This window comes from Erithacus rubecula (assembly GCF_903797595.1).
Source record: "Erithacus rubecula genome assembly, chromosome: 11".
In the NCBI taxonomy this organism is placed as follows: Eukaryota; Metazoa; Chordata; class Aves; order Passeriformes; family Muscicapidae; genus Erithacus; species Erithacus rubecula.
The window spans coordinates 8041698-8067061 of record NC_136663.1 but is presented as its reverse complement, the minus strand read 5'-3'; the positions used below and the strand labels follow the sequence as shown (position 1 = coordinate 8067061).

Genomic DNA, 25364 nt, shown 5'->3' with positions numbered 1-25364 from the left:
CACCTGCAGGGCCAGATGGGGAAGGGGGAGGTGGATTTCCAGATGCCCCACAGATGCCACAGGATCAGGGTGGCAGCAGGAGACTGGCACAGCTCCTGGGCACTTGCTGTGTAGTAGAACCATGATGCCAAGACCTGTCCTTGTCCCTAAGCCCCTTCTTGGCCCCGTGCCCATGCAACCCTCGGGGCAGGATTGGCCGGGGGGGTTGCTGGCCCTGGTGTAAATCTGGCCTGGGTTGGCAGAGGATGGGGCATCCTGCTTTTCCCTGCCCTCCATATCCATCTGCCCTGGCTGTGCTGTGTGCCGGCTGCTTCGCTGACCCCGTGCCATGTGCCATGCCATGCCATGCTGTGCCACGGAGTGTGGGTGGCCAGAGGGACTCGTGTACCCAGCTAATGCCACCCCTGTGCAGCCAGGGCTGAACAGACGGTGCTGGCACAGGTGCTGGTGGGGGCTGGGGGTCAGCACTGCCTGCACTGCTGTTGCCCAGGGAGCGCCCGTTTGCCAGCCAGGTGCCTGGCGTCGCCTCCTTATCTGGATTAAACAAACTCTCCTCCAATCTGGCGCCAGGTGCTGCCCCTGTGCCCGTGGGACCAGCCCTCCCCTACCCTGTGCCCTCCATGCCTGCTGCCCTTCCCCCATGCTGGGAAGTCCATGTATGCCTGGGATGAAGAACCCCCCAAATACTGGGCCCTTGCTCCAGTTGTGCGGTAGCCCCCGGGCTCTCTGCTCAAGGCAGCAGCTCCAAAGCTGGGCACAGAGTGGGAGCATCTCTGCCTCTGCCTTGGAGCACCCCCAAACCAAAATGAGACCTACACCTCAGCCAGGGAGGTGTGCGTGCCCCCAGTGTGATGAATCCTGGCAGCGCCAGTTCTTGTGGTGCCCCACTCCCCAGAGCAGGGGTACAACCTCCTCCTTCGTTAGCCCTTGTCTGTTATCTCCTGCCGATAAATTATACAACACAAGCGCCTTTGAAAGGCAGCCAGGCCTCCATCCGGTGGGGCGGCCTTCGGGGGCCCCACATCAGCCATTGTGGGCTGCCGCCAGCTGCTTCTCCTGGGAGGGGGACAGGGACACGGTTTGGGGCACTCTCCTGGTGCTGGGGTGCTGGGGATGGGCTCCCAGGCTGCAACATGGTCCCAAAGGCAAAGCAGAACAGTGGGGGTGAGAAACCTGCCTGCACCCCGTGCTCCCTGCTGCTTGCAAGCCTGCCTGCACTCCTGCCCGTGCCGTGGCCTGGGCTCCTTGCTCACATGCCCATAATCCTGCTGCCCAGTTTGGGGTGTGGGGCTGGTACTTCAGAGGCAGCGGCGATTCCTGTAATCACCGGCACAAAGGAGCCGAAATGCCTCCACCGTTAGGGAACAAACAAGGGCAGGGTGAGGCCGGGAGGGTGGGCAACGGCCGGCACCTGCTGGCACCTGCCCTGGTGGTGTCCCTGCCCATCCCAGTGGGGCAAGGAGCAGGGAGGCACCGTCCCCATGCTGGGGAATGGTGTCCCCGCATGCACCCCGACGTTGGGGAGCCAAGGCCATGAGGGCTGCCCAGGGCAGTGCTGCCAGCCCGTGTTGTGCACTCCTCTGCTCTCCCCGCAGCTCCACGGGTCCCCCATGGGGTGTAGCAATGTGGCCTCCGGGTGCCCATCCCTGCACCCTGCTGGGCCAGTCCCCACCTGGGCTGGGGGTCGGGCAGGAAGAGATGAAGCCGAAATTAAGCTGCTAATGAGCCCGTCTGTCACCAGGCCACCAATTACCCGGGCTGGGAACGAGGAGATGATGGAGCGTGATTGGGGGAGGGGAGCAGGATGTCGGGGTCTCCAGCATGGAGGCAACTGGGGGTGTCACCACCTCTCCACAATTTCCTCATTGCCACATCCTGTGGGGTGGGGGACAGAGGGGACCAAGGGGTGACCAGGCCATAACCATACCAGAAGCCCCAAAGCTTGGGAAGGTATTAGAACTTTCTTTCTGCTTACTGAGATCCTGAGGAATTCAGCCCAGCCACTGTCCCTGACAGTGGGGGGATGTCACCAGTGTCCTGAGCTGGCTGTTCTCTGCAGTCAGAGCTTGAAGGGGGCTGTGCTAACAGTAAGCAGAGTCAGTGACTGTACCCTGGGGATATTCACAGACCCTCTGGGCTGCTCCTGGCCCCCGGGCACAGCAAAGAAGGGGCCTTATACCATCCCCCCTCCTACTTCACCTTGCTGTCTGCTGTGGTGCATGGCAGAGGCCCCTGTCCCTGTCCCTGTCCCCAGCTGGGATGGGCCAGGGAGACAGAATTCCTCCGGGCTGATGCTGATGTCAGTTTTTCCACGGCACCTCTCAGAGGGGGCCGGGTGCCTGTCCGGGCTGGCAGAGGGACAGGCCATCTCCCCAGCTGTCATCACAGCCGCCTGTCCCCATGACGGCCCTTAGCACCACCCCGCCCCAGGAGGGACCAAGGGGCTGCTGGAGGCGGCTCTGGGAGCCTGCAGGAGCGAGTTCCTGCTCCTTCATGGTGGAAGGGGCTCTGTGCTGGACATTGACAGGGTCTGGCAGCTGCCCACCATGCCCCTGCCAGACCCTTCGAGCTGGAGGGTGGGCTGGGATGAAAGCTGTGGAATTTTCCTGGGCTCGGAATTAACTTAACGGCTTTGGAAGACAAACAGATTAGGGAGCTGCAGGGATTGGGGTGAGGATCAGCTAAATTGGAAACAGAGGCAGGCAGCAGCATCCTGCACAAGCTTTACTGCCCCTGCCCAAACTGCCATTCCTGGAGCCCAGGGTGCCTCTGTGGGGTCCTCACAGTCCCTCCCATGAACAAGCTGATGGTGGGGCTGGTCAGGGCTGCTCTTCCTTCCAGTCTGGGTCTTGGCCACATGCCAGCAGCCTCTGGGCATTGCTGTCTTCCCCTTCCCTGCCTGTCCCCTTCCTGCTCTCAGTGCCCCCTCTCCCTGCTCTCCCTTTCCCCAGTACCCTGCATCCCCACTGCATCCCAGCCATGTCCCCTCACACCTCTCCTCACATGTCATGAAGCCACAGTTCCGAAATAAGCGGTCCCAAAATAAGCTTCCTCCTTGGGCTCCATAAATCTCAGCAAAGCACTGAATCGTGTGGTCAGTCCTGCAGTTCCCTTTGCTGGCAGGGTGCCCTGCCCCATCCCCACGTGTCCTGCCTGGCACCCCAGCGGGGTTTGGGGTTGTGGTGCTACCCCGATAGTATCAGGTCCTGGGGGCAGCCCCACTCACTGGAGATCAGATCACCAGTAATGAACAACAGCTGGGCATGGGGGCTGGGGACAGAGGGGATGGAGGGGACAATCTCGTCCCCCTTCAGCAGCCAGGCACATCTCTGAGGACACTGGGCAGCATCAGACCTAGAGGCTTCTTTGCCCTTTTTAGGGTGACACCCCCATGGCAGGACCCCCAGTGCTATTTGTGAACCTGGCAGCTCTCAGCCAGGTTTTGATGGTGCAGTGGGGAGAGAGTGCCTTGCCTGGGGGTCCCCGAGGAGGAGGGGGCCGTGGCAAGAAAGGCTGGGTGCGGGGACAGCCTCCTGCTGCCGTGGCCCCCCCCCGGCGCCCCCGTCCCCCTCCTGCCCCCGCTTCCTGCGCAGGCGGCCAGGGGAGGCGATGAAAGCAGCCCCAGCAGATGTTTCTGGCTTGTTTTCATCTCATTAACTGTTTCCTCTTTTATTATGGGATAAATTATTAATTGTTCAGTGCGAGGAAGAAAGGAAAGAGAAATCCTGGCGGAGAACCCACAGGCTCTGGGGAGGGTAGCGGGCAGGAGTTGGCACAGCCTGGGGCAAGGGGAAGCAGGGGGGATTTGGGATCTCTAGGGTGGAGGCAGCCCCTTGCAGTGCCACCAATCCCCAAGTGTTCTCCTGAAAAAGAGGGGCAATGTGGGGGTGCAGGAGGTGCTCTGGGAGTGGGGCAGGGGTGGCTGTTGGCATCTGGCCTCTGTCAGCAGCAGGGAAAGTAACCCAGACAGCCAGGGCAACGGGACAGACTGCCCACAAGGGACCCAGACATCTGGGCACCAGACTTCAAGCCCTCTGCCCCGAGACCCTCAACCCCTACTCCCCACCTTTCTCTGTCCCCCATGGTCTGAGAATGGACACACTCACTGCACCTCCTGGCCAAGGAATGGGGCTCAGCCCCAGCCCTGTCATTCCTGGCCCCCCCCAGCTCCCAGCCTCTGCCCCCCTGAAATATTCATGCCCTGCAATGACGAGCTAATTTAATTGCCCTGATGAGGAGCTGAATAATTTACGTTCTTTTCGAGCAGGGTCAGGAGGCATCATTAGCAGCTGATCTGGGAGCAGGGAGGGGAAGTGGCTGGGCCCTGACCCCGCTGCTTGGGGACACCAGGTGGGCAATGGCAACCCAAAAGCTTTCCCATCCTGGAACCCCCATAGCAGGGCAGTATGTGTTGAGGTCTGAAGCACCAAACCTCTCTGACCATCCTAAGAACCCCCAGCCACATGGGGTAGGAAAGTGACCCCAGCCCATGGTCCTGAGGTCCTGGCAGCCCTGAGACACAGCCTCCCTCCGTTCTGTGGCCTTGACAACGTTTAAGGCAATTGTGATCTTTAAGTCTGTTACAGACCCCATCAGTGTTGCTTTGGTTCACAGCCAGCAGGGATGCCTGGGATGAAATATGGCTGGGAGAAGAGCCCGGCGCGCTCCGGATTCCTGAGATAAGGGGGACAGGCGGGACAGGGACCTCTATTTACATTTTTTCCTGGAAATTTCAGCCTCTCTCTGGAGAGACCCCATCCGGCTGCCATGAAGATAAGAGGAGCTTGTAGGGGGGCTGCTGGGGACCAGGATGCCTTTCAGGGGACTTATTGCACCCCTCCCCCCCAAGACTGATTCTTGTCCCAGTCCATGTACTCTATGTGAGTGGGGGGCACAGCACCAAGGTGGGGCTTAGGACTGGCTCCTTCCCCATCAAAATCCAGATTTTTCCTCTCCCCTGGTTTGAAAGGACTCTGGGGGGCCTGATCCACCACACTCTCTCACCCCTGAGGTGTCAAGGGGAAGCTTGGCTGGACCCCACCTTGGTGAGGAAGGCACAGCTCGGGATAAATGCTGTTGTGAGGGCCACGCCAGGAAATTTCAGACCAGAGGCCACGGCAAGGGCTGCACCGGCTGCCCGATAACGCCTGGATTTCCTCCCAGCCCTGCCGAGCGTCCGGCTGGTGAGGAGGGCTGTGGTGTGGGGGTGGCCCAGCAGCAGCACCTTGGACCCCGGCAGGAACAGCCCCAGCTGGCCCTGGCCATGGTAGACACAGCAGAGGGGTCTGGCACCCAGCAGTGCTGGATGTCCCAGGCTGTGCCCCTTGCTGCACTGGGAGCATCACTGACCCAGGGAGGGATGGGTGAGGGAGAGGAGCTGCTGTGACATGCAGGTGCCTTCTGCACCTGAAGCCCCGAGGGTCCTGACCCTGCTGCTCCCACGGGGTCAGCTGGGGAGTCTCCCTGGGAGGTCCAGCACGGCTGGGGTGGGGGACAGAGCCAGGACCCATTGCAGCCACCCCAGAACAGGCTGGCTGGGGGCACAGGGGTGTCTGCACACCCAGGTGTGCAGCCACAGGCACACCTTTGCACACACAGACACACACAGACACACACACACACTCGCACACACACTACACGTGGCACTGATGACCCAGCATGGACAGACATGGGCTCCTCCTCCTCTCCCAGGCACTCAGACAAGCACAGGCAGGCTCAGGTGTGCACAGACCTCCATGTTTGCACACAGCAGCACATGTACACCGATACACACACACGGACACAGCCAGATGTGCACTTCGGCAGATGTGTGGGTGTGCACACAGGGGCATTCATGTGTGTGCATACACACCCCCAAATGCACATGCTGTCCATCCACACCCATGCACACACACAGGTGGTCCCTGTGCACGTGCACCCCCCCAAAAATGCACACACATGAACACACATGAACTCACACACACAGACACAGCTGCTTGCCTCTGCCCACACTCCTTCTGCCTGCCCAGGGTGCCAGAGGGTGCTTGCCAGCCACTCTGGAGTTTGAGATCGAGGAGGAATTTTAAATGTATTGACCCCTGACCTGTCTCTGCCTGTAAGGGGAAGCCAGACCTTGAGCTGCCTCCAGCCGGATGGGGATGGGGGGGCTGCAGGGGATGGTGAGCCCTCAAAGATCACGGGGTGCAAAGGGGGCACCCTGCCTTCCTGCTCCTTTTTCTGCACCCCATGTGCCCCCAGCTTGGGGAGCACCAAGAAGGATCACTCCAAAACCTCACTGCCTGGAGCACTCATGGCTTGGGGATGCCACAGCGTGTGCCCACGCCAGGAGGGTTCTGTGGGAGCAGGATGCCCCTGCCATGCCCTCTGCAAAGGGTCCCAGGCCCCCTACCCTGCTCCTGCCTGGCTCCCAGCATCCCAGCATCCCGTGGAGGGGTTGAGGCAATGGCAGTGTAATTAAAAACGCAATTAAGCGCTGCCACTTAGCAGAAAAGTCATACAGTTTGGGGATAATTATCTGACAATATAACAAGTTGCCCAACGTTAATCAGGCACTGATCTGCTCCGGCAGCTGTGCTCCCAGCTCCGGACGCTGTCTTAATGGCATCCTTCAAGAGACAGCAATAAATCAGGCCCTTACGGGGGCCCTGGGGGCAGCACACTGTCCCCTGCCTGCTCCCTGTCTGCATTTGGGAGCTTTTGGGGTGTCAAAGAAACATCCTTCCCACCCAGCCTCACATTTACTTTGTTCTTGCCTGAAGGTGCTCAGAAACACCCAGGGCAGGTCCCAGGGGATCAGCGCTCACCCTAAGTGGAAGGGATGGTGGGGCACCCTTGAAAGGAGACCTGCTGGGGGGGATGCTCCAAGCTGGCGGGTGCCCTTTCTTCTCTCAAGCGACAGACAGAACTCCTGCCCTCTCTCGGGAAGGCAAAGGGACCTCGGATAGCTGGGGGACAAGAAGTAAAAGGGCTGCCAATCCCGTCAGTGATGTGGGATTTTAACAGGTATTTGTGGCTCGTATTTGTCAGTGTTAAAGAAGCCTTTGCACTGTAGCAATATTAATTCTGAAGCAGAGGTGTGTCCTACCGCTGCCGAGCCCCAGCATGGCCCGGGGACCGTCTTAATGCCGGGCCAGACCCACACACTTCCCCACCCCAGCTGCCCTCCCACTGCTGTTGCCTGTCTTGGATACAGAGGGATTCCAGCTACAGGGACTTCTCGGTGTCACATCTCCCTGACCTGGAGATGTGTCCTTTTGTGCCCCCTTCCTAAATTTGTCCCCATAGCCAATGTGTTGGCACAGCTCGCTTGCAGCATGTTGCCCCCACGCTCTTTGCCGGAGCCCCGAGCTCTGCCCGTCCCTGTCCCCATCTCTGTCCCGGCCTGCCTGCTCCGGAGGGGAAAGCACAGCTCTGTACAGCTCTGACTTCTAAGAACCCGAGATAAAAGCAGAGCTCGTCGCCTTTGTTCGAGCTCCGGCCGGCGTGGGCTGGGGAGGGGGAACCCTCAGAAAGAAACCAGAAGCTTAACACATTCACTTCGCCCCTAATTTGCCGGTTCTGCCACAAAATCCCATTACAAAGGGCTTAGCGCTGCGCCCAGGAAGAGGTCACCGCCGGGGGCCCCCGAGGAGATTTTCCAGTCACAAAAAGCAGGAGAAAAGAGCAACCCCATCTCCCTTGGGCACTCCCCCTTGGGCACGGTGAGGGATGGGCACTGTGTCCCCGGGTCCCCTGTCCCTGCCCTTCTCTCCCACCCTGCACCTGGCTGCGGGGGAGAACAGTTGCAGAGGTGCAGCTGGGTCAATTCACCTTTATGACTCCAAAAACCAAATAAAATGCGGATCGGCATTGATCCGCAGGTGTTGAGTAGGGCCATAAAACACCGACCGGTTCCGGCAAACGGCACTGCTGGAGAGCCAGCTGCACTGGGCTGGGTCCCTGGGGTCCGGTGGGGGATGTGGCTGTGGTGGCGATGGGTGTGCAGGGAGGGTGCTGGGAGCCGTGGGGAGCCCAGAGTTGCTCACGGTATCCCTGTGCCATGGGGTCTAGCTGTGCTGGGCTGGACGGAGCTGCCTGCCAGCCCCAGGCACCCTGCTCATCTGGGATGGGGGGATTTGGGGTACCCTGAGAGCACACCGGGATGGGGCACGAACCCCCGGGATGGGGCCAGTGCCGGGCTGCGCACAGCTGCGCGCTTGGCACTGCTGCTGCAAGCGCTGGTCGGCCGGCACTGAATGGAACGAGGAGGGAGCCCGGGCGGGATGGAAATGAGCCCCCGGGGGTCCGCACAGCACAAAGGCGCCCGCTGGGGTGGGCCGAGACCTTCCCAGCCCCTCGCCACAATGTTTGCAAATACCAAAGGCCACTTACGGCGGGGCCGCCAGCGGGGAGGGCGAGGGGGCCTCCCAGCATCCCCCGAACTTCGGGCTCCTCGAGCTCCGCAGCGCCCCGTGGACACCCCACGGCACCCCAGATGCTGGGGCGAGCTGGGCAGGGGCTGCCATTGCCTTTGTCGGTGTCTCGGTGCTGGAGCCAGGGGAGCAGGGAGTGCCGAGGAGGAATGTCCCCGCTCAACGCCCACCATGCCGGGGCTGACAGCCCTGAAATCGGGTTGTCACATCCCGTCTGGGCAGCCCTTCACCTCCATTTGTGGGGGCTTGTTCGGCTCCCGCCTCATTCAGCCAACACAAACAGCACTTAACCCTCTGGCTCCCGCCAGCCCCGGGCGGGGACTGCCGGCCCCGAGCAGAGAATTGGGCACCAGGATGTGCCGCTGCCATCCTGCTGCAGCATCTGAAGGGTTGCTGCGAGACACTCCATGGAGCCAGGCCCTTTGGAAGGGAAGTTTAGGGTCCCCAGTACTCCTCACCCTCACCTCAGAGCCCCCAGCAGACAGCCTGGGCCAGGACTGGGGGGCTCATACTAACCCCTCTGACATCCTACACCCTTCCACCGCTGCCTCCCTCCAGCCCCTACGACCACCCTGAGACCCCTTCCCACCCCCCCGCGGGGACACCCACCCCGCAGCAGCCCTGGCTGCCAATGAAAGCGGGAGCAGGAGCCTTTCCTTTGACACAATTAAGCAGCCCGGGGTCCCAGCGCCTCGGCTCGCCGCAGTGTGTTAAATTAATGTAGCAGAAAAAATCATTATGCGGGGACACAGATGGAAGTGACCAAGCAGAAAATGCGATGTGCAGCGGCAGAGGACCCCTCTTACCCGTGTAAACACCACGGGGAAGAACAGGTTTCCCAGCTCCCGAGCCAAGGAGGTGACCACAGCCTGCCGGGGGCTTTCACCCCTGCCCTGCCACTGGGGCAAGTCCCGGATGGAGCCGGACATGGGGGTCCCATGGGCAGGTGAGGGGGCAGATTGTGGGACCCCCCGGGCAGCAGCTACCCCAGGTCTGGGAGGGCTGGCCAGCGAGCTGGGCAGTGCGTGTGGCCGAGCCTCCGCTCACAATTACCATGTCATTATGTGCCGGCACAGCCCTGGCTAACGGAGCAGAAAAGCGGCCCCTGCTCAGCACCCGTGGGGAACGGGGCCAGGGGGGCCCCAGGGCGCGCCCAGCTACACGTGTACATGTACCCAAACATGTACCCAGCACACGGCCCCAGGGGTGGGGGCTTATTCCCCAAGTACCACCACCAGACGACCTCTCCCTGGGTGCACGCCCCAGTCTTGTCTGTCCTTGTGGCCCCATTTTAAGGGGGGACAAAGAGACCTGCACTCTGGGGAACCTCTCAGTCCCCAAGGGAGTTGGCCTGGAGAGGGCTTCTGCTCCCCAGGGAGCCCAGGGCAGACTTGGTGCTGGGGATTGCCTCAGCAAACACTGAGGACTGCTCTCAGAGACCTTGCAGATCTGTAACCCCAAACATAGGGCAAAGGGTCCCCACACCAGGACCAAGCATGGGGCACAGCAGGAAGCAGAGGGAATGGAGGGGTGCTGAGCTTGCAGGAAACACAGGGTTGGATGTCACCAAAGCAAACTATCCTCTTCTTCTCTCATGGGTTCCACCTGCTGCTTGGCAGGAGCTGGAGCCTCCCAGTTTGAATCCACAGGTTTTAGTGGTCTGAGACTGTCCCTGGGTGTGTGGGAGGCTCCCACCACCACTGGGGGTCCCCAGACAGCCCAGCTCCCCTCCTGGCTGACCTTATACCCTATGGCCCCCTCCAGCCTGGATTATCCCCAGCTGGCCAACCCGTGGCAAACAAGGACTAGTTTACACACTTGCCCCTAGTTTGCCAGGAGGTCCCAAGTGCCAGCATTCGGGCATTTCCTGTGCCACCTCCCTCTGGGGCTTGCCATGGTGGGACATGAGGATGGACACGGGGTCAGAGGAGTGGCTGGACGCTGGCGCAGGGTTATCGTACTGGGGTGGTGTGGGATGATAACCAGAGCTCCCTCCTGTCAGCACTGTGCAGTGTGAAAGTAGGATAGGGACAGGGACAGGGACAGTCCTCAAGCCCCTGTCCCCCACCTTGGGGACGCCTTGGAATGGCGGGTGCCTGCTCCCTGCTGCCTCCCTGTCTGGCTTTGTTCCCACTGGGCTGTGTTCCCACCCGCCCAATATTCATGCGGGCCCCTTCCCTCCCCGGGGGGCAGCTAATCCCCCCCGAAACGGGCCAGGGATTGTTGACCGAGCTGCCATATCCCTTGAACAAGCAAGCCTGGGCCCCGCAGCTGCCGCAGGATTAAGAGTCACCCTTTCACTGCCACAGCCCCCACGCCAAAGCCCCTGCCCCCCCAATGTGCTTGGCCCCCCAGCCATCAGGGAGGGCGGCCAACAGGACACCAAGGAGATGGTTATTTGGGGCACTCCTGCAGTCAAAACTGACAGGTTTAGTGTGGCTCTGCCAGCACCCAAAATGCATGATCTGCTGGGTCTGGCTTGTGTTGGCAGTGCCTGGAGAGTGAGGGCCAGGAGCATGCCAGCCTGCAGGAAGGAGCCCTGGTAGCGTGACACTGGCACTGCCATCAGTGGCTGCCTGGTTGCTCCCTTTCCTGCTGCCACCAGTCATGGCAGGGGCACAGCTGTTCACAGCAATGGCACAGAGTGAGCAGCAACTCTCACGCTCCAGAATTGTGGGTCATTGGAATTACATTAATTAGCGTGTGCTAATGGTATCTAATTAACACCCAGCTGTGCTGATGTAGAGCTTGCTAAGCCGGGCACCTGACCCCTGCCCTGCTGCCTCAGTTTACCCACCTGCAGCAGGGTGAGGCTGGCACCTGGCGCTCTGTGAAGCCAAGAGCCATCAAATCAATAGGGAAATGCTGCAGGGAGATGGGACCAGCTGCTGGCTTGTTATCAGGGCCAGCTCTGCCAAGTGCCCCATCCGGGGCAGCCTCTGGCTATCTTGCTATCTCAAGAGCTCGCTCTGGGTTGGGGTGGACATGTCCACACACCAAGAGGGTGTTGCTGGATGCCCAAGCCAGAGTGGTTGCGGTGTACCCAGGGATGTCTCAGGGGGTGAATAAATAGAGGTGGGAAGAGCAGGATACCTTGGTTCTGCCTGCTCCTGCTGTGGAGAGGAATGGTGGGGGCTGCCCTTTGTAGGGGGAGTCAGGGACCCATGGGTGCTATTCATACCTGGAGAGATTAAAAAACATCTTTCAACTCCACTAACAAGCCCCCAGAGCCCTGCAGAAGCTTTCATCCTGGATAAGTGCACAGAGCAGATAAAGGGTCCTCAAGAGTTCCCAAGGAGCTGGCTGAGATGCTTGCTGTCCTCAGTGTGCATTTTTGGTGGCAAGCACTCTGTCCCTCCCCCACAGGGACACCCTGAGCTCTGCAGCAGCCTCAGCAGTGGTGCTGGGCACCTACTATCATGGTCTGTAAAGAGGAAAAGCCCTTTACTCATGCTGTGCCCATCGCAGCCTCTCCTAGAAAGTCTCTGCCTCCAGGTGATGTGTGATACCAGCTCAAGGACGAGCCCTCCTCCTGAAGAGCTGGTGTAATGGGTGCTATCCCCTGGCTTGACCCCCCAAATGCTGCGGGGATATCTGGAGGCTGTGGCTCCATGGGACACAGAGGGTTCCCCAACATCAGCATTTAGGGGCATTTTGGGGCCAGCCCCATCTGGGCAAGGGGCTGGTGCAGGGGAAAGGGTACTTCAGAAATTGCAAACCCCGGCACAAGCTGTCCTGCCTTCAATGCAAGCAGTGAGTGTGAAGTTAAGAGATAAAGAGGGAATTAGGAGATAAAGTCTGCGTAATCCCAGTTGCTCTATGCAATTAAAATGAGCTTCACCCCGCTGTAATTGGATGGAAGCTGCCTGCCAGCGTCAGCGCGAGCGGGAGCGTTGGGCGAGCAGGCGCGGAGGATTCACCGCACCGAGCACGGAGACTTATCTCCCTGGCAGAAAAACGGAGAGGGCAGCGGCACAGAGAGCGGGAGTTAATGAGATGAAAATGGAAAGCCTGGCACAAAGGATTAGCTCCCGGCCGGCTCCGCTGTTGAAATCCCAAGGTTCCCTGGAAAGGCTTTCCTTGCATCATGGATGCATTCCTGCCTGGGCCTGCTTTGCAGAGGAGGCATGTGCTTGGAGCAGGAAAATTTGGCTCCTCTTCAGCACTCTGACCCCTCAGTTGGAACTGGGCTGTACCAGCTTCCAGCTCCCCCTCCTCCATCATATCCGTGCCCTGATGCCCAGTCTCCCCCCGGAGGGTCCCTGCACAAGACAATCCCTAACAGCATTTACAGCTGCTGGTATTAAGCAGAAATAAAAAACCCCCAAGTGCAGATTAAAAGGACACTGATGGAATGCCAGGAGAAGAATTACAGCCCTAATAAACTGCTGCCTTCTGCTGGGGGTGGGTGACAAGGGGGTTTACGAGGCCATTTAAACTTCACTGTCAGAAAGGTGTATTAAAGCTATAAAGGTCTCGTTGCCTCTCCTGTCCCCTGGATGCCGGAGCATGGCTGTGGTCATAAATCCACCTGCTCACAGCCTGGGGCGAGGGGCCCAAAGCCCCTCGTCCCTGGGAAAAGCCAGGAAGAGCAGTGAGGCCTCCTTGGCTGGGGTCTCGGGGGGTGACGTCAGCCCTGGCGCGAGATAAATGCCGCCCGGGGCCAGCAGGGACGGGATTATCTCGGCGCGGAGGCCGGGACGTGCCTCGTCCATCACCCACTGCCCACCCGCCAGCAGCGTGTGAACGGCAGCCCACAGCCCTGGTGCCAGCACATCCTGTCCCCTGCCCAAGGGACAATGGCTGGGACCACAGCACGGCTGGATCACACTGTCAGGGAAGGCTCCTGCCTCACACCAGCCCCCAGATATGCTGTGCCACGGCTCCATCACCTTGACCCCACAAGCCCCAGAGCTGAGGGTGTCACTGGATGGGCTCTCCCCATCTCTGCAGTGCCAAGTGTTTGTTTGCACAGGTCTGGTGACGCTGCTCACACAGCTCAGCACTCCTGCTCCAGTGCTCCTGCCCCAGGCTTGGCTCATCCTCCTGCTCTGCTTCTGCAAGGCTGGGCTGTGCACAGAAACATCCACCACCTCCATGGAGTTTTTACCTTCCTCCTCTCTGTCAGTGCCTCCCATGGGGTCCTTCTGCACCACTGTGGGATGGGGATGGGGTCAGGCACAGGGACAGGAGCAGGGTTAGGAACAGGGACAGGAATGGGGATGGTGCTGAAAGGTGCTTTCCAGCAGAAGTCACCTGGCACAGCCTGACTCACCACCCTGGGGATGGGTCATGGTTTCAGCTTCCTCCTCCCAGGGTGCAGTTCTGGTTCCCCACCTGGGTGACAATGGGGACAGCAGGATGGGGGAAACTACACCAGGGAGGTGGCAGAAGGTGAGCCACCGTCTAAGGTGGTGACATGAGACACCCTTCTTTCTAGGCATCTGGGTGGGGCTGCTGGGGTGACAGGGATGTGCTGGGGGTCAGTGGGGCTGGCTGGGGACCACCAAGAGCAAGCAGGACTCAGTGCGGGGTGTTAAGGGTGGATGATGGTTGCCTCTCCCCCCAGTACGCTCTGCTAGGAGCCACTCGCTCCCTCCACTGCCCCAGTTTGGAGGCCCTCGGTCTCTGCTGCTTCCCACGCAGGCTCATTAGCAAGTTCAGAGCGAGAAAACCCGTTAATGGCACGAAATGACTTCAGGCTGTGACATGGGGAGTGGGGATCCGAGCCCAAACCCTCACACACAGCGGGGACTGCTGCTTTTCTTCTTCCCTTTGAACTTCCCCGGCTGCCCCGAGCTGTGGTTCCCCGAGCACGGAGCAGGGCAGCTGGGACGGGGGGCACAGCAGGGTGTGGCAGTCCCCAGGCTCAGCCCATCCACCCCGAGCATCGCCCGGGTTCAGACATCGCTCCGGAGCGTTTGCCTCTTGCAACAGGATGGGTCATCGGAGTTTTGGTTTTGCCAGGCTCCTGGTCACGCCATCCCCAGGGGAAGGCACCGGGAGAGGGTGCTGCTAGGGCCTGGCAAGCACCGTGCCGGTGGGCGAAGCCAGCGTGCGGGAGGTGGCCCGGGCCCCCCGTGACTCAGCCTGCCGTGGCTGAGGCAGAGGTGGGGTAGCGATACCGGAGCTAAAAAAAAACCTGGCCGAGCGCCGGGGAGAGGAAATTTCTCATTAGCCAGAAATGTGTGGCTGAACCAGTCTGACACCCGGGGCGGCCCCCGGCCCCGGCGGTGATACCGGCCCCGGCTCCGGGGGAGATCAAAGCGGGAGAGGGGCAGCAAGAGGGCTCGGCAGCATTGGGCTGGGGCTGTTGGGAGGCTGGGGCAGGGTGAAAGGGTCTTCTCATCTGAAGATGGCAGATTTAGGTGGCAGAAAGGGCTGGGTGGGCAGTGGGGCACAGGCACCAGTGCCTCTGATACTCCATGTTGGCCAGTGAAATGTGGGAAAGGCAAGCTAGCAGGGATGGGACATGTCTGCCTTTCACTTCCAGCCATGCAGCAGCCCTTTGCTCCCTTCATTCCCGAAGGAGCCAGCGTTTCCAGCCGGGGCAGCACTTGGTGGGAGCAGTGCAGGCCCTGGCACCAGCCCCAGCCCTACCAGCAAGGCCAGCATAGCTTTCCATCTGATTTCCCCTGAAGATCCAGCCTTTCCCAGACTGTACTGGGTCAAGGCATTGCCCTGGTCTTGTTGAATAACCCAAAGCTGCCTTTTGCTTACTGGTCCAGTGTTGGGTGAGACTCTGCTCCCCAAACACGGCAGGCAGGCGTGGGGTGATTGATGCGGGTGCATTTGCTCGCTGGCTCTGCTGCCAAGGACGATGTCAGCTCCCAAGCATCTGCAAGAGAGCTGCCTCCTGCTCCCCAAAGCAGCCCCCGGCCTTCAGATCCCCTTTTCCAGAATATCCCAGGCTGGCTGGCAGCTTCTGGGGGTCTTGTCCCCCATGGCCCCCCTGTGAGGACATAGCCCTGATGAGGGGTGAGGCTGCAGCCCCAGCAGCAGGGGGCAGGGGGGATGGGCTGTGGTGGTAGCAAACGAGGACGGATGCTGCACCATGTGCAAGTCCTCTGCTAGAAACCAAAGGAGACTGGAAGGAAGGAATGGAAAGAAAATGATTAAAACAATTTGGTTTTTTTTTTTTTTTATAATTAAAAAAAAGCCCTGGGAAAAGCCGTGTAGGGTCCTGGCACGTGAACAGAGTCTGTAAGTGGTCTTAAAAGTTACCAATAAATAATCTTAACGGGAAACAGAAGGAGCAGAACTGGGGTGTTCGTGGGTGTTTCATGGCTTCTTGTGAGCATGGGAAAATGTGCTGGGTCCTGTCCCTTGTGCTGTGGGGACAGCCCTTCTCGGGTCATGGTGTGTCCTTGGCTCCAGCATGAGGCAATGACCCGCCTGGCCGGCGTCCGGCCCATCCTTGGCTCAGTGGGTTTGGGATGTGTCCCCAGCACGGCTGTGCTTGGCCATGCCCTGGGCACAGGGTGGCAGTGGGGACAAGGCACGGTGGAGGCTGTGGAGAAAGCCTGTGCCCTCGCTGCCCCGTTCCTCGTGCTGGCCTGCGGGTGACAGCCGTGCTGTGCCAAGCTGTGCCGAGCCGTGCCGAGCCGTGATCCCTTCCAGCTGTGCCGGCCCCAGGCGGCTGACGGGGCTGCGGGATCCTCTCCCTGCCAAGTTGTTGAGGTGTCAGCCAAGAGTTAGCAGGGAAAACGCCAAGCAGCCGGCGAGCCGGCCAACCCATCCCGCTCAGCCCTCCTCCTCTGCTGCAGATAGCCTCCCACCCTCCCGCTGGAGCCCTGAGCCCCCGGCCACTCCAGCGCGGTTCCCCCCTAATTCCCGGTGTGCCTTCATCCCAGCTGTGCCCCTGGGACCCCCCACCGCTGCTCCCAGGGTGTTCCCCCCATCCCGGCCCCTCCACCTGGGACGCATGTCCCCCTCCTCTGGGTCTGTCTGGAAAGGGACGATCCCCCCTCCCCGAACTTTCCAGCTCTCTGCAGAGCGGGAACAATCGTAGCCTTTGTCTTCCCTTAATCTCCTGGTTAGGAATTAAAAGGGGGGAAAAAACCCAGCAGCACAAAAGGCTCTTTTGCACGGGCTGGGAGGGGGGAAGCGCAGGGAGCAGGCAGAGCACAGGCAGGGGTGCAGGCAGGGCTTGCCTTCCCCCCAGCCCAGCCTGGCCACCACGGTCCCCAAGGGCCACCCCACGCTGCTCCCATCCCATGGCCCCAGGATGTTGCCTGTGCAGTGGCACCCGAGGGCTGGTGGCCCTGGGAGCATCATCTGGTCAATTCAGCCCCTCAAAACATCCTCACCCACTGGCTCTTCCAGGAGGAAGCAGGCAGCATCTTTTGGGGGGGATTGGACTGGGCTGGCACCCACGTGGGGTCAAGTACCTCCTGCTCACTGCCATGGACCCACTTTTACACACACAGTGCCCAAACACACGCTCACCTGCCCAGCACAGGGCTCCCTGCCACCCAGAGCCCTCCAAGAACCACGCAGGCACCACAAACCTCCATAAAATTCCTTAAATAATTTAATTGAAAAAAAGTCTTTCCGTTAAAAAATATTTTTACAAACGCACGCTCGCATTGATTTCCCTGGCTGTTTTTCGCTGTTGCTTTTCTTTCACCATGGAACACAGCTTTCCCCCAGATCTGTATGGAAAGGGAGGAGGCAGGTATGGGATGTGGAGAGCTGCAGGGTGCAGCCCTGTGGCTGGGGCAAGACCTGGGGCTGGCTGCAGGAATGCTGTCCTACCCCATGGGAGCAGGGTGTGCATAGAGAAGGGTAGGAGAAGGGGTTTGCTGTTTAAAATGAGAACCCCTCCTCAAAGCAAAGCCAGGCCAGGATGGAGGGCTGAGATGGGCATGTTTGGGATGCACCAGGGCTGGTGGGAACCCAAACTTTGCAGCAGCAGGGGCTGGGGGGCAAAGAAGGCAGGGACAGTCCCTGTGCCCGTTGTGCTTCTGCATGGGGGGGATATGGGGGGGTTAGCAAGCCTCAAACAGGCTCTCATATCTCTTCAGCCACTTGCTCTTAAAAGCTTCTCAATGCCAGGTTTCTCCTCCTGGTCTGGGAGAGGGGTGAGGTCTGCCCAGCACTGCTGTTTGGGGTACCACCTTGGCAGGGCTGAGGAGCAGCCAGGGTAAGGAGCAAGCCAGGATGAGAAACCCCAGCAAAACAGGGCTGTGGTGTCCCTGTCAGCCAACATCTCAGACACATGTGGCAGAAGAGATGGTGGGATGTGGGGAGACCATTCCTGCTGCAAGAACTGCTGCCACCTGCCCTTCTGGACTTGTTTACCTGTGGAGGACAGGGTTAATGAGAAACCCAAGGCTGGGCCTGTTCCAAGGGAAGGGGAAAAACAGCACCTGCTGTTCCAAGGGAGGAGGGGATTGGGGCCAAGCACTGGGGGGCATAAAGGTGCACCCCCTTTTGGAGAGAGATCACTTGGCCCTCTGGACTGCCAGCAAAGCACCCCAAAAACCAGTCAGCAAGGGGTACTGCAGCTGAGGGGGATCTGAGAAACCCAGGATGAGCAACTGGGGTTTCACTTGGCTACTGTGTACTGTAGACTGAGCGCATGGCCCCCCAGATCTGCTCTCGCAGGGTGTTACCTTGCCACCTGCAGCTGGTCCCCTCACCCTGGTGAGCTCCCCCCTGCTCAAGAGCCATTTTGTAGAGCAGTGAGGCCAGTAATCCAAGGGTGCCAGGGGCTGTGTAACCCTCCTGCTAAGGCCAGAGTGCCCAGAGGGAGCAGGGGAGGAGCAGTGCCCTGTGGAGAAGCCCTGGAGCTGTGGGGACCCTCTGGCATCAGATTAGTAGTGTGCACGGCTGTTCCCTGCTTGGCTTTTGTACTTGCTGTTTGGTTCCCACAGTTCCAACTTGACTTGAGGAGGGTATGGGGGGAAAAATGCTGAGTATCTCTATTACATTAGAATTTCCTGACTGGCTCTGACCTGGGACTCAGAGCCTCCGCCCTATGTGCCCCATGGGGAGCGTGCCTCGTCTCCCAGCACCACAGGGTTGGTACAGCATCACTGCCTGGTCCCTGTCGGACAACCTGAAAACGTGACAGCAAGAGAAGGGGAGAGCAGAAAGGGGCACACAGCCAGCTTGGGGTCAGCCAGTAGGAGGAGAAGGATGACCCTGGTGGGCAGCGAAGTTGCAGGCAGCCGGGCCCATCCAATGAGAGCGCGATCGAGCAAAGGAAACTCGGGTAAAATTCTTATTGCCTTTATTCTGCCCATTGCCTCCCACAGTCCTGCGGCCAGCACACACCCACGCACGCATGCACACACTCACGCACACTCAGGCACGCTGGGAGATCTCTCCCTCGGCTCGGAGGAACCGGGCTGCAGTGAATCCTCAGGGAAAGAAAGGTGAGTGAGTCTTTTGGCAGCAATCACAGCGTGTGTCAGGAGCGGGCGGCCGCGCCGGCGGCACCTGCTCCTTCTGCATAAAAGAGGAGGCTGGGGGAGCCGCGGCCCCCGGCGCAGCCCCCGCCCCAGCCCCGCTCTCCGGCCCCTCGGGGGAGCGCGGCTGCCGTCGGTCCGGGGGCGGAGGGTCCCTGTGCAAACGTGCTGACGGCCTCGCTCTGCAGTCCAGAGCCGGCCAGGAGAACCAAGAGGGTAACAGATGAGGAGCTGGGCACCAGGTCCCCCTCCCTCCCCTTTCTGCTCCCTCTTATCTTTTTTTAATATATCTCTTTTTTTTTCTTTTTTTTTTTTTTGTTTTTTTTTGCCTAACTCCCTGCATAGTAAATCGGGTTCGGGTTCTGGCGTGCAAAGCCAAGAAAGGGAGCGAAGCCTTCCCTTCGGACACGTTCCAGTGCAGGCCCTAGGGCAGAGGGCTTGCCAGGGCTGGAGGAGAGGAGTGATTGTCTGGGGCTGGTGGCCCCAGCCCTGTCGCTGGCTCGGCCTCCCCCAGCTGCTTCCATATGGGGAACAGAGTTAGGGAAGGCTTTGGACGTGTCTGACGGACTCAGCGGACGGGTCAACAGTCTGTGGCCTCGGGGAGGTGAGGGAAGTGAGGACTGGGGAGAAAACAGGGTGAAAAGAAATCCAAGAAGCAGAACAACTCTTCAAACCGATGAGCACCAAGACAGGGTGGGAACTGGGATGTGCCATCTCTGTCCCATAATCCATCTTCAATATGAAGATGTGTTGCTGCCTCGCCATTCCAGGACACGGGACGAAAAGCTGGGCTCCCTCTCAGCATGAGTGCCTTCGATCCAGGGAAGGGTGTCCCGTCCCATCCCGTCCCAGGCGACCGTCCGAGGCAGAGGAGCGCCATGTGGAGGGGAAAACAGGAAGCTGGGCTGCACCGCAAACTGAACCTTTCTGGCAGGTTCCCTTGGTCCGTTTCCAATGCAGAGTCCCCTGTGGTCAAACCTGCACTGGGAGCGTCTGGTTCATCTGCAGCCTCATGTCCTGAATGCTGCTCAGGATCTTCTTCTGGTGCCCTGCTAGCGTCACCCCTATTCTCAGCAGGTCCCTGCAAAGAAAAGGTGAAGACTCAGCCTCCAGCCACCACCAACAACATGTAGCCCTGCCCCAGTGGGGCAAGGGACCTATCCATCATTACAGCCCTCTGCCGAGCTCCAGTGCTCCCAGTGCTCCAAGCTCCAGAGGGGACTGGATGCTGAATTCTAAACCTGAACTCCCTTGGGATTGGATCCTGAATCTGTCCTTAATTAAGCCCACCATGTGCCCAGGTGGGAGGAGGTGACTGTCAGGCAAAGGACAGTGTGCAGCAGCCCCAGCCCCACTCTTTTCTTTCCTTCCCTCCAAGCAGGGACTTACTCTGCAGTCATCTGTGCCACCAGGTCGAAGGAGGCAAACCCAGCATTGACAAAATTCTCCTTGTACCGTCCCATTTTGATGGCATCCAGCCAGTCTCCCACGGTGGTGAAGGTGGTGTAATCTGGGACAGTGCGGTCCAGGAGTGGTTGGGAGATTCTAAAGGGCAAGAGAGCCACAGGTCACAGGGAGCAGGGGATAGAGAGGTGTAACTGGAAGCAAAGGACATTTCTTATTCCCACCCTCCCACAGCTCTATTCCCAGCCACTGCAGTGTTCCTTAGAAGTGGGTAAGTGCTGGCTAGAAACAAGGATGTCACTGACCCAGACTGGACGCTGGCGATGACCTTCAGGCTGGCAGCATTGCGGATAAGCTTGTCCAGCGTGTTGACGATCTGTGCAAATTTGGGCCTTAGGTTCCGGTCCCGCACCCAGCAGTCCAGCATCAGCTGGTGCAGTGCAGTGGGGCAGTCCATGGGGGGTGGCAGGCGGTAATCCTGCTCCACAGCATTGATCACCTGCAGAGAGAGGCAAAGGCAGGCTGTGAGCCACCTGGGCTCCCACAGGCTGCCTACAGCTCCTGGCTCCCTCCTCCCTAGAGAGCACTTACATCCTGGTTGGACATGTCCCAGTAAGGTCGCTCCCCATAGGACATCACTTCCCACATGACGATGCCGTAGCTCCACACGTCGCTGGCTGAAGTGAATTTGCGGTAGGCGATGGCCTCAGGAGCTGTCCATCTGATTGGGATCTTGCCCCCCTGCACGGATACACAGTTCCATGATTTAGTGCATACCTGAGGTGTCTCCCCTACACCCAGATCAGTGGATCCTTCCTGAGTGTCCCATACCAGGGAGCTGGTGTAGGTGGGGTCAGCTGGGTCATCCTCCAGAAAGCGAGAGAGCCCAAAGTCAGACACTTTGCAGACCAAGTTGCTGTTGACCAGAATGTTGCGGGCAGCCAGATCCCGATGCACATAGTTCATCTCCGAAAGGTACTTCATGCCAGCAGCGATGCCTCGCATCATTCCCACCAGCTGGATGACTGTGAACTGCCCATCATTCAGCTGCCAGAGGAGAGATCAGAGGGATTTGCAACACCCTGAACAGACTGAGGAAAGATCCCAATGTGCTACCATCACCTTCCTCCTCCCTAGAGCCACCCCTCTTCTCTCATTCATGATGTCTGTGAAGAGCCCAATCCTGGTGACACCAGCATGTCAATGCAGAGAGATGGAGAAGGGCTAAGAGCTGCTGTCCCCCCATACACTGCAGCCCCCAGCCCAGGGCAGGAAGGGATGGATGCTCACCCGTAGGAAGGAGTCAAGCGCACAGTTTTCCATGAATTCTGTGATGATCATGACAGGGCGGCTCTTGGTCACCACTCCCTCCAGGTGGATGATGTTGGGGTGGTCGAACTGGCCCATGATGCTGGCCTCGCTCAGGAAGTCCCGCCGCTGCCGCTCCGTGTAGCCAACCTTCAGTGTCTTGATGGCCACGAAGATCTCACGGCGCCCAGGCAGCTTCAGGCGCCCACGGCACACCTCACCAAACTCCCCTGTAGTGGAAGGAGAGAGTGGAGCAGCACGGTGAGCCACAGGACAGGGTGAGAGGCAGCAGCCTCAGCACCTGCTGTGCCCAGCCCCAGGACTTGCCTGCTCCAATGACCTCCTCAATTTTCACACAGGAGATGTCAATCTCTTTGGCGAATTCCCGGACAGCCTCGTTTGGATCCTCGTAGGTGAAAGGGTCAATGTACACCTTCATCCCAGGGGTAACTGCAAGGGCAGAAATCATCACCAGGAGGGACGCAGGAAGGGTGACATATGCCAAAGCCACTTGGCTGGCTGTCAGCCCATCCCTTAGTAGCAAAGGCTGCCCCTTTGCATAGGACAGGAATTGGGAGAGGGCAGGCAGGGTCCATTTGCTGGGCTCTCACACTCACCATATTGCTGCAGCTTTTCTGTGTACTCAGGGTCAGTGTTGTTGCGCTGCTTCCTGCCCAAAGGAGACGAGAGGAGGTGTTCAGTAACCATCCCTTTCCTGATGGGGCAAAGACATTCACTGCCAACTTCCAAATCCCAGCAAAGACAGCCTATGCCAGAGAGCCTTCCCTCTGGCAGCCTGTGTGCAGAGCCATCCCTCCACCCGAGGTGCAATGGGAGGAGATAGCCTAGATGTGCTGCATGCATGGCAGGAGCCTGGGCAGAGCCCAGTTTGTACTGGGGAAGCAGAGGCACAATCCTCCCACAGGACCCCAGCTCCGGGACCCATGTGTGGCCGGTCCAGTCCTTCACTCTGTGACTGGAGTTGCCAGAGCTCTGCCCACAGGTGAGGGAAAAAGCTCTTGGCAGACATGAGCAACCCCCAAACCCAGCTTGGAAGCCCTCTTCCCTGAAAAGCCAGTACCTGAAGCAGACGATAGCGATCACCACCACCACGATGACGAACACCAGCCCTGCAGTGGCCGAACCCACGATCAGAGGCAGCTCCTGGAAAGTCTTGCTGGTGGAACCTGATGGAGGGACAGGCAGGAACCAAAGTCAAGCTGGGAAAGGAGCACGTGTGGGAGGGCTGGGGGATGGAGGCAGCGCAGTGCTGGTACCTACCGCCCTCGGCAGTCGTCTGGAACTCGGTGGGGAGGCTGTAGCGGCCGTACCCCGCCACGGTGCGCGCCCGCACCTGCACCATGTACCGCGCATTGGCCTTCAGCCCGTCCAGCCGCACTGAGTTCTTCTGGCTGGTGACCGTGTTGGCAATGCCATCATTCTGGCCTTGCTGTAGGGCAGATGTGGGAGTCACCTCTGTGAAGCCACCCTCCATTTGCTAGCTCCCACATCCCCCAAGTACCATGTTTGCAGGGACCCCCTGTGCCATGGTGCTGATGGCCAGCTAGAAGGGCTGGAGGAGGGAAAAGGGTGTTACTGCTTTACCTTCTCCGAGTACTTGATCTCATAGTCCAGAATGATGCCGTTGGGTCTCTCTGGGGGAGTCCATGACAGCGTCATGCTGTTCCCGGTGCTGCTGTGCAGGTGCATCGTTGGCACGGCAGATGGGGCTAGGAAGGAGGGTAGGGAAGGAATGAGCCACCTGCATCAGGCTTCCTGCTCCACCATCCCACACAGTGTAGGGGATGCTCTGCTCGAGACCTGCTTGGATAATCTTGGTGGAAAGGTGTGGAAAAGCTTTGAGACTGGCCTCCCCCAAGTCTCCATAAGGAGACGTGATCTCAACACCAAGGGGAGCCTCAGAAGTAGCACTGAGGTCATGCTTCACCCCATGCCTAGCTGCAAACTGGTCTGGGGAAGGGTCCTGCCAGCCCAAACTGGGGCTCCCTCCCCTCCTCCACTCGCCAGGAGCTCTGTGCTCCATCCCAGCAGCAAGACCCGTGAAATCAGATCAGTGCGCAGTGGCTGGAGATTACCAGCACGCTGGAGCAGGGCCAGAGCGGGAGGAAGGAGGGAATGGTAGAGCACTTGGCTGCCTGCAAAGGCTTGGGCTGGTGCTGAGCTTTCCCAAGCACACAGAAGAGGAATCTCATTTCCTTCCTCCTCCTCTTGCAGCAGGCACAGCATCTCTGGGGTAGGTCTAGGAGATCCAGAGCTCTCTGGAGCATCTGCCAGCCCTAGTCTTCTCCACTTGCATGCATTCTGATCTCATCTCCTCTAGGGACATGCATTAAACAGAGAGGACAGTTTTCCCAGGGAATTAGATCCAGGCCCAGAGAGCCAGTTAGGCAGCACCACAAAGGACTGCAGCCTCCCAGGCTGTCAGAAAGAAATCTCTGCTCCACTCTGCTCTGTGGAGGAGATAGAGCCCTTACTCCCTGGTGGCTCCACTGACCTGCCTGGTTGGTGGTGATGTTGACAGAAGCAAAATGGGGAGGGTAGGGACTTTTGTTGGAGATGCCGTTCACGGCCTGGATCTCGAAGGTGTACTGGGTGTGGGCCATCAGGTTGCTGATGTAGATGCGTCGCTCGGTGAGGCCGAGCTGGCGCGGCACAAACTCCACGTTGTCGTCGCAGCGGGTGCACAGGCGCCGCTCCACGCTGCACTTCTTGCAGATGACGTTGTAGAGCAGGTCATCCCGCCCGCCCGTGTCCTGCGGCTCGCTCCACTCCAGCCCCAGCGACGTCTCGTTCACGTTGGAGATGACGTTGCGGGGGGCTGAGGGGACACCTGCAGGGAAATGTGGTGTGTCTTCATGTCCAGCTCAGCCCTGGCATGGGCACAGCACATACCTCCATGCCAGACACAGACCCCCATCGCCTCCACAGCCTTCCCTGCCTCCCCTCCTCGCCCAGAGCAGGACTCACTGGTGCAGGCGCTGTCTGCGGGGTCCGTGTCTGCCCGGAAAAAGCCGTTTCGACAAGTGCAGACCATTGCTGCTCCAGAGGTGGTCCGGCTATTGGGAGGGCAGGGAGAGCAGGGACCTTCCCCCTGCTTAGACTTGAAGGTTCCTGGGCCGCACGCTGGAGGGAGAAGAACAGACATGAGTTATAAAGTGACCCCAGAAAACATTCACTGCTCCCACCATAGCTGGGCAGACCCTTCCTTGCTGCCCTGCCAAATCTTTGATCAGTGGCTTGAAGACCTCTGGTTTCCTTTGAGCCTTTCTACCACCATCAGCCTTGCCCAGGGATGCACGGCTGGGAAGGGTAAGAAGAGTGGGCTGCTGGAAGCACCAGATGGCTCAGGCACAGCCCTGCCAGGAAATGCTGTGCTCCAGCAGCAGGCCTGAGGTAATTGGAGGTGGGATGAGTTGGTCACCACCAACAGTACGGGAGGACAGGGCAGATCCATCCAGGAGCTCCATTCCTCAGTTTTGTTTCTTCGCTGCCCTTTCCAAGGGTCTTACAATGCTCCTGTCCATGGAGAAAGGCCATGCTGGTTTCCAGGCCTGGCAACCTTCACAGTGCCAGGTCCATCCTCTGGGAAAATAATGCTGGGAAGAAAAGAATTCCTCAGCCCTGTCTACAGCAGCCCCTGCAAGGGGCCTCCACCACCCAAAATCAGCCACTCAGCCCCAAACCTTCCGCCTCAGGCTCTTGAGCCACTTCTCAGTCCCGGGGCGGTGGCACCTCACGAGGTCGCCTCAAGTGGAGCTCTAAGCGAGATGAAAACATTCCTGCAGGTCCTTGGCTGAAGAGCTGC

The 25364-nt window shown here is 59.3% G+C and overlaps 1 protein-coding gene across 4 annotated transcripts in view; it reads right to left on the bottom strand.

Moving 5' to 3' along the window:
* Positions 1-16926: 16926 nt before the first annotated feature.
* The window catches only part of EPHB3 (EPH receptor B3), a 29357-nt gene continuing 20919 nt past the window's right edge, over positions 16927-25364 (bottom strand). The window contains exons 4-16 of one of the 4 annotated variants that reach the window (XM_079315225.1): positions 24527-24682; positions 24054-24389; positions 23144-23268; positions 22820-22988; positions 22620-22725; positions 22156-22253; positions 21866-21988; positions 21521-21768; positions 21062-21277; positions 20822-20971; positions 20536-20729; positions 20216-20371; positions 16927-19907 (exon numbers count right to left, since the gene is read on the bottom strand). In XM_079315225.1, coding sequence (XP_079171351.1) covers positions 19799-19907; positions 20216-20371; positions 20536-20729; positions 20822-20971; positions 21062-21277; positions 21521-21768; positions 21866-21988; positions 22156-22253; positions 22620-22725; positions 22820-22988; positions 23144-23268; positions 24054-24389; positions 24527-24682 — 2186 coding nt within the window. In that variant the 3' untranslated portion in view covers positions 16927-19798. Of the gene's footprint in view, positions 19908-20215; positions 20372-20535; positions 20730-20821; positions 21278-21520; positions 21769-21865; positions 21989-22155; positions 22254-22619; positions 22726-22819; positions 22989-23143; positions 23269-24053; positions 24390-24526; positions 24683-25364 lie in introns of all 4 variants that reach the window. The other 3 variants (XM_079315226.1, XM_079315223.1, XM_079315224.1) reach the window with 3 other exon arrangements.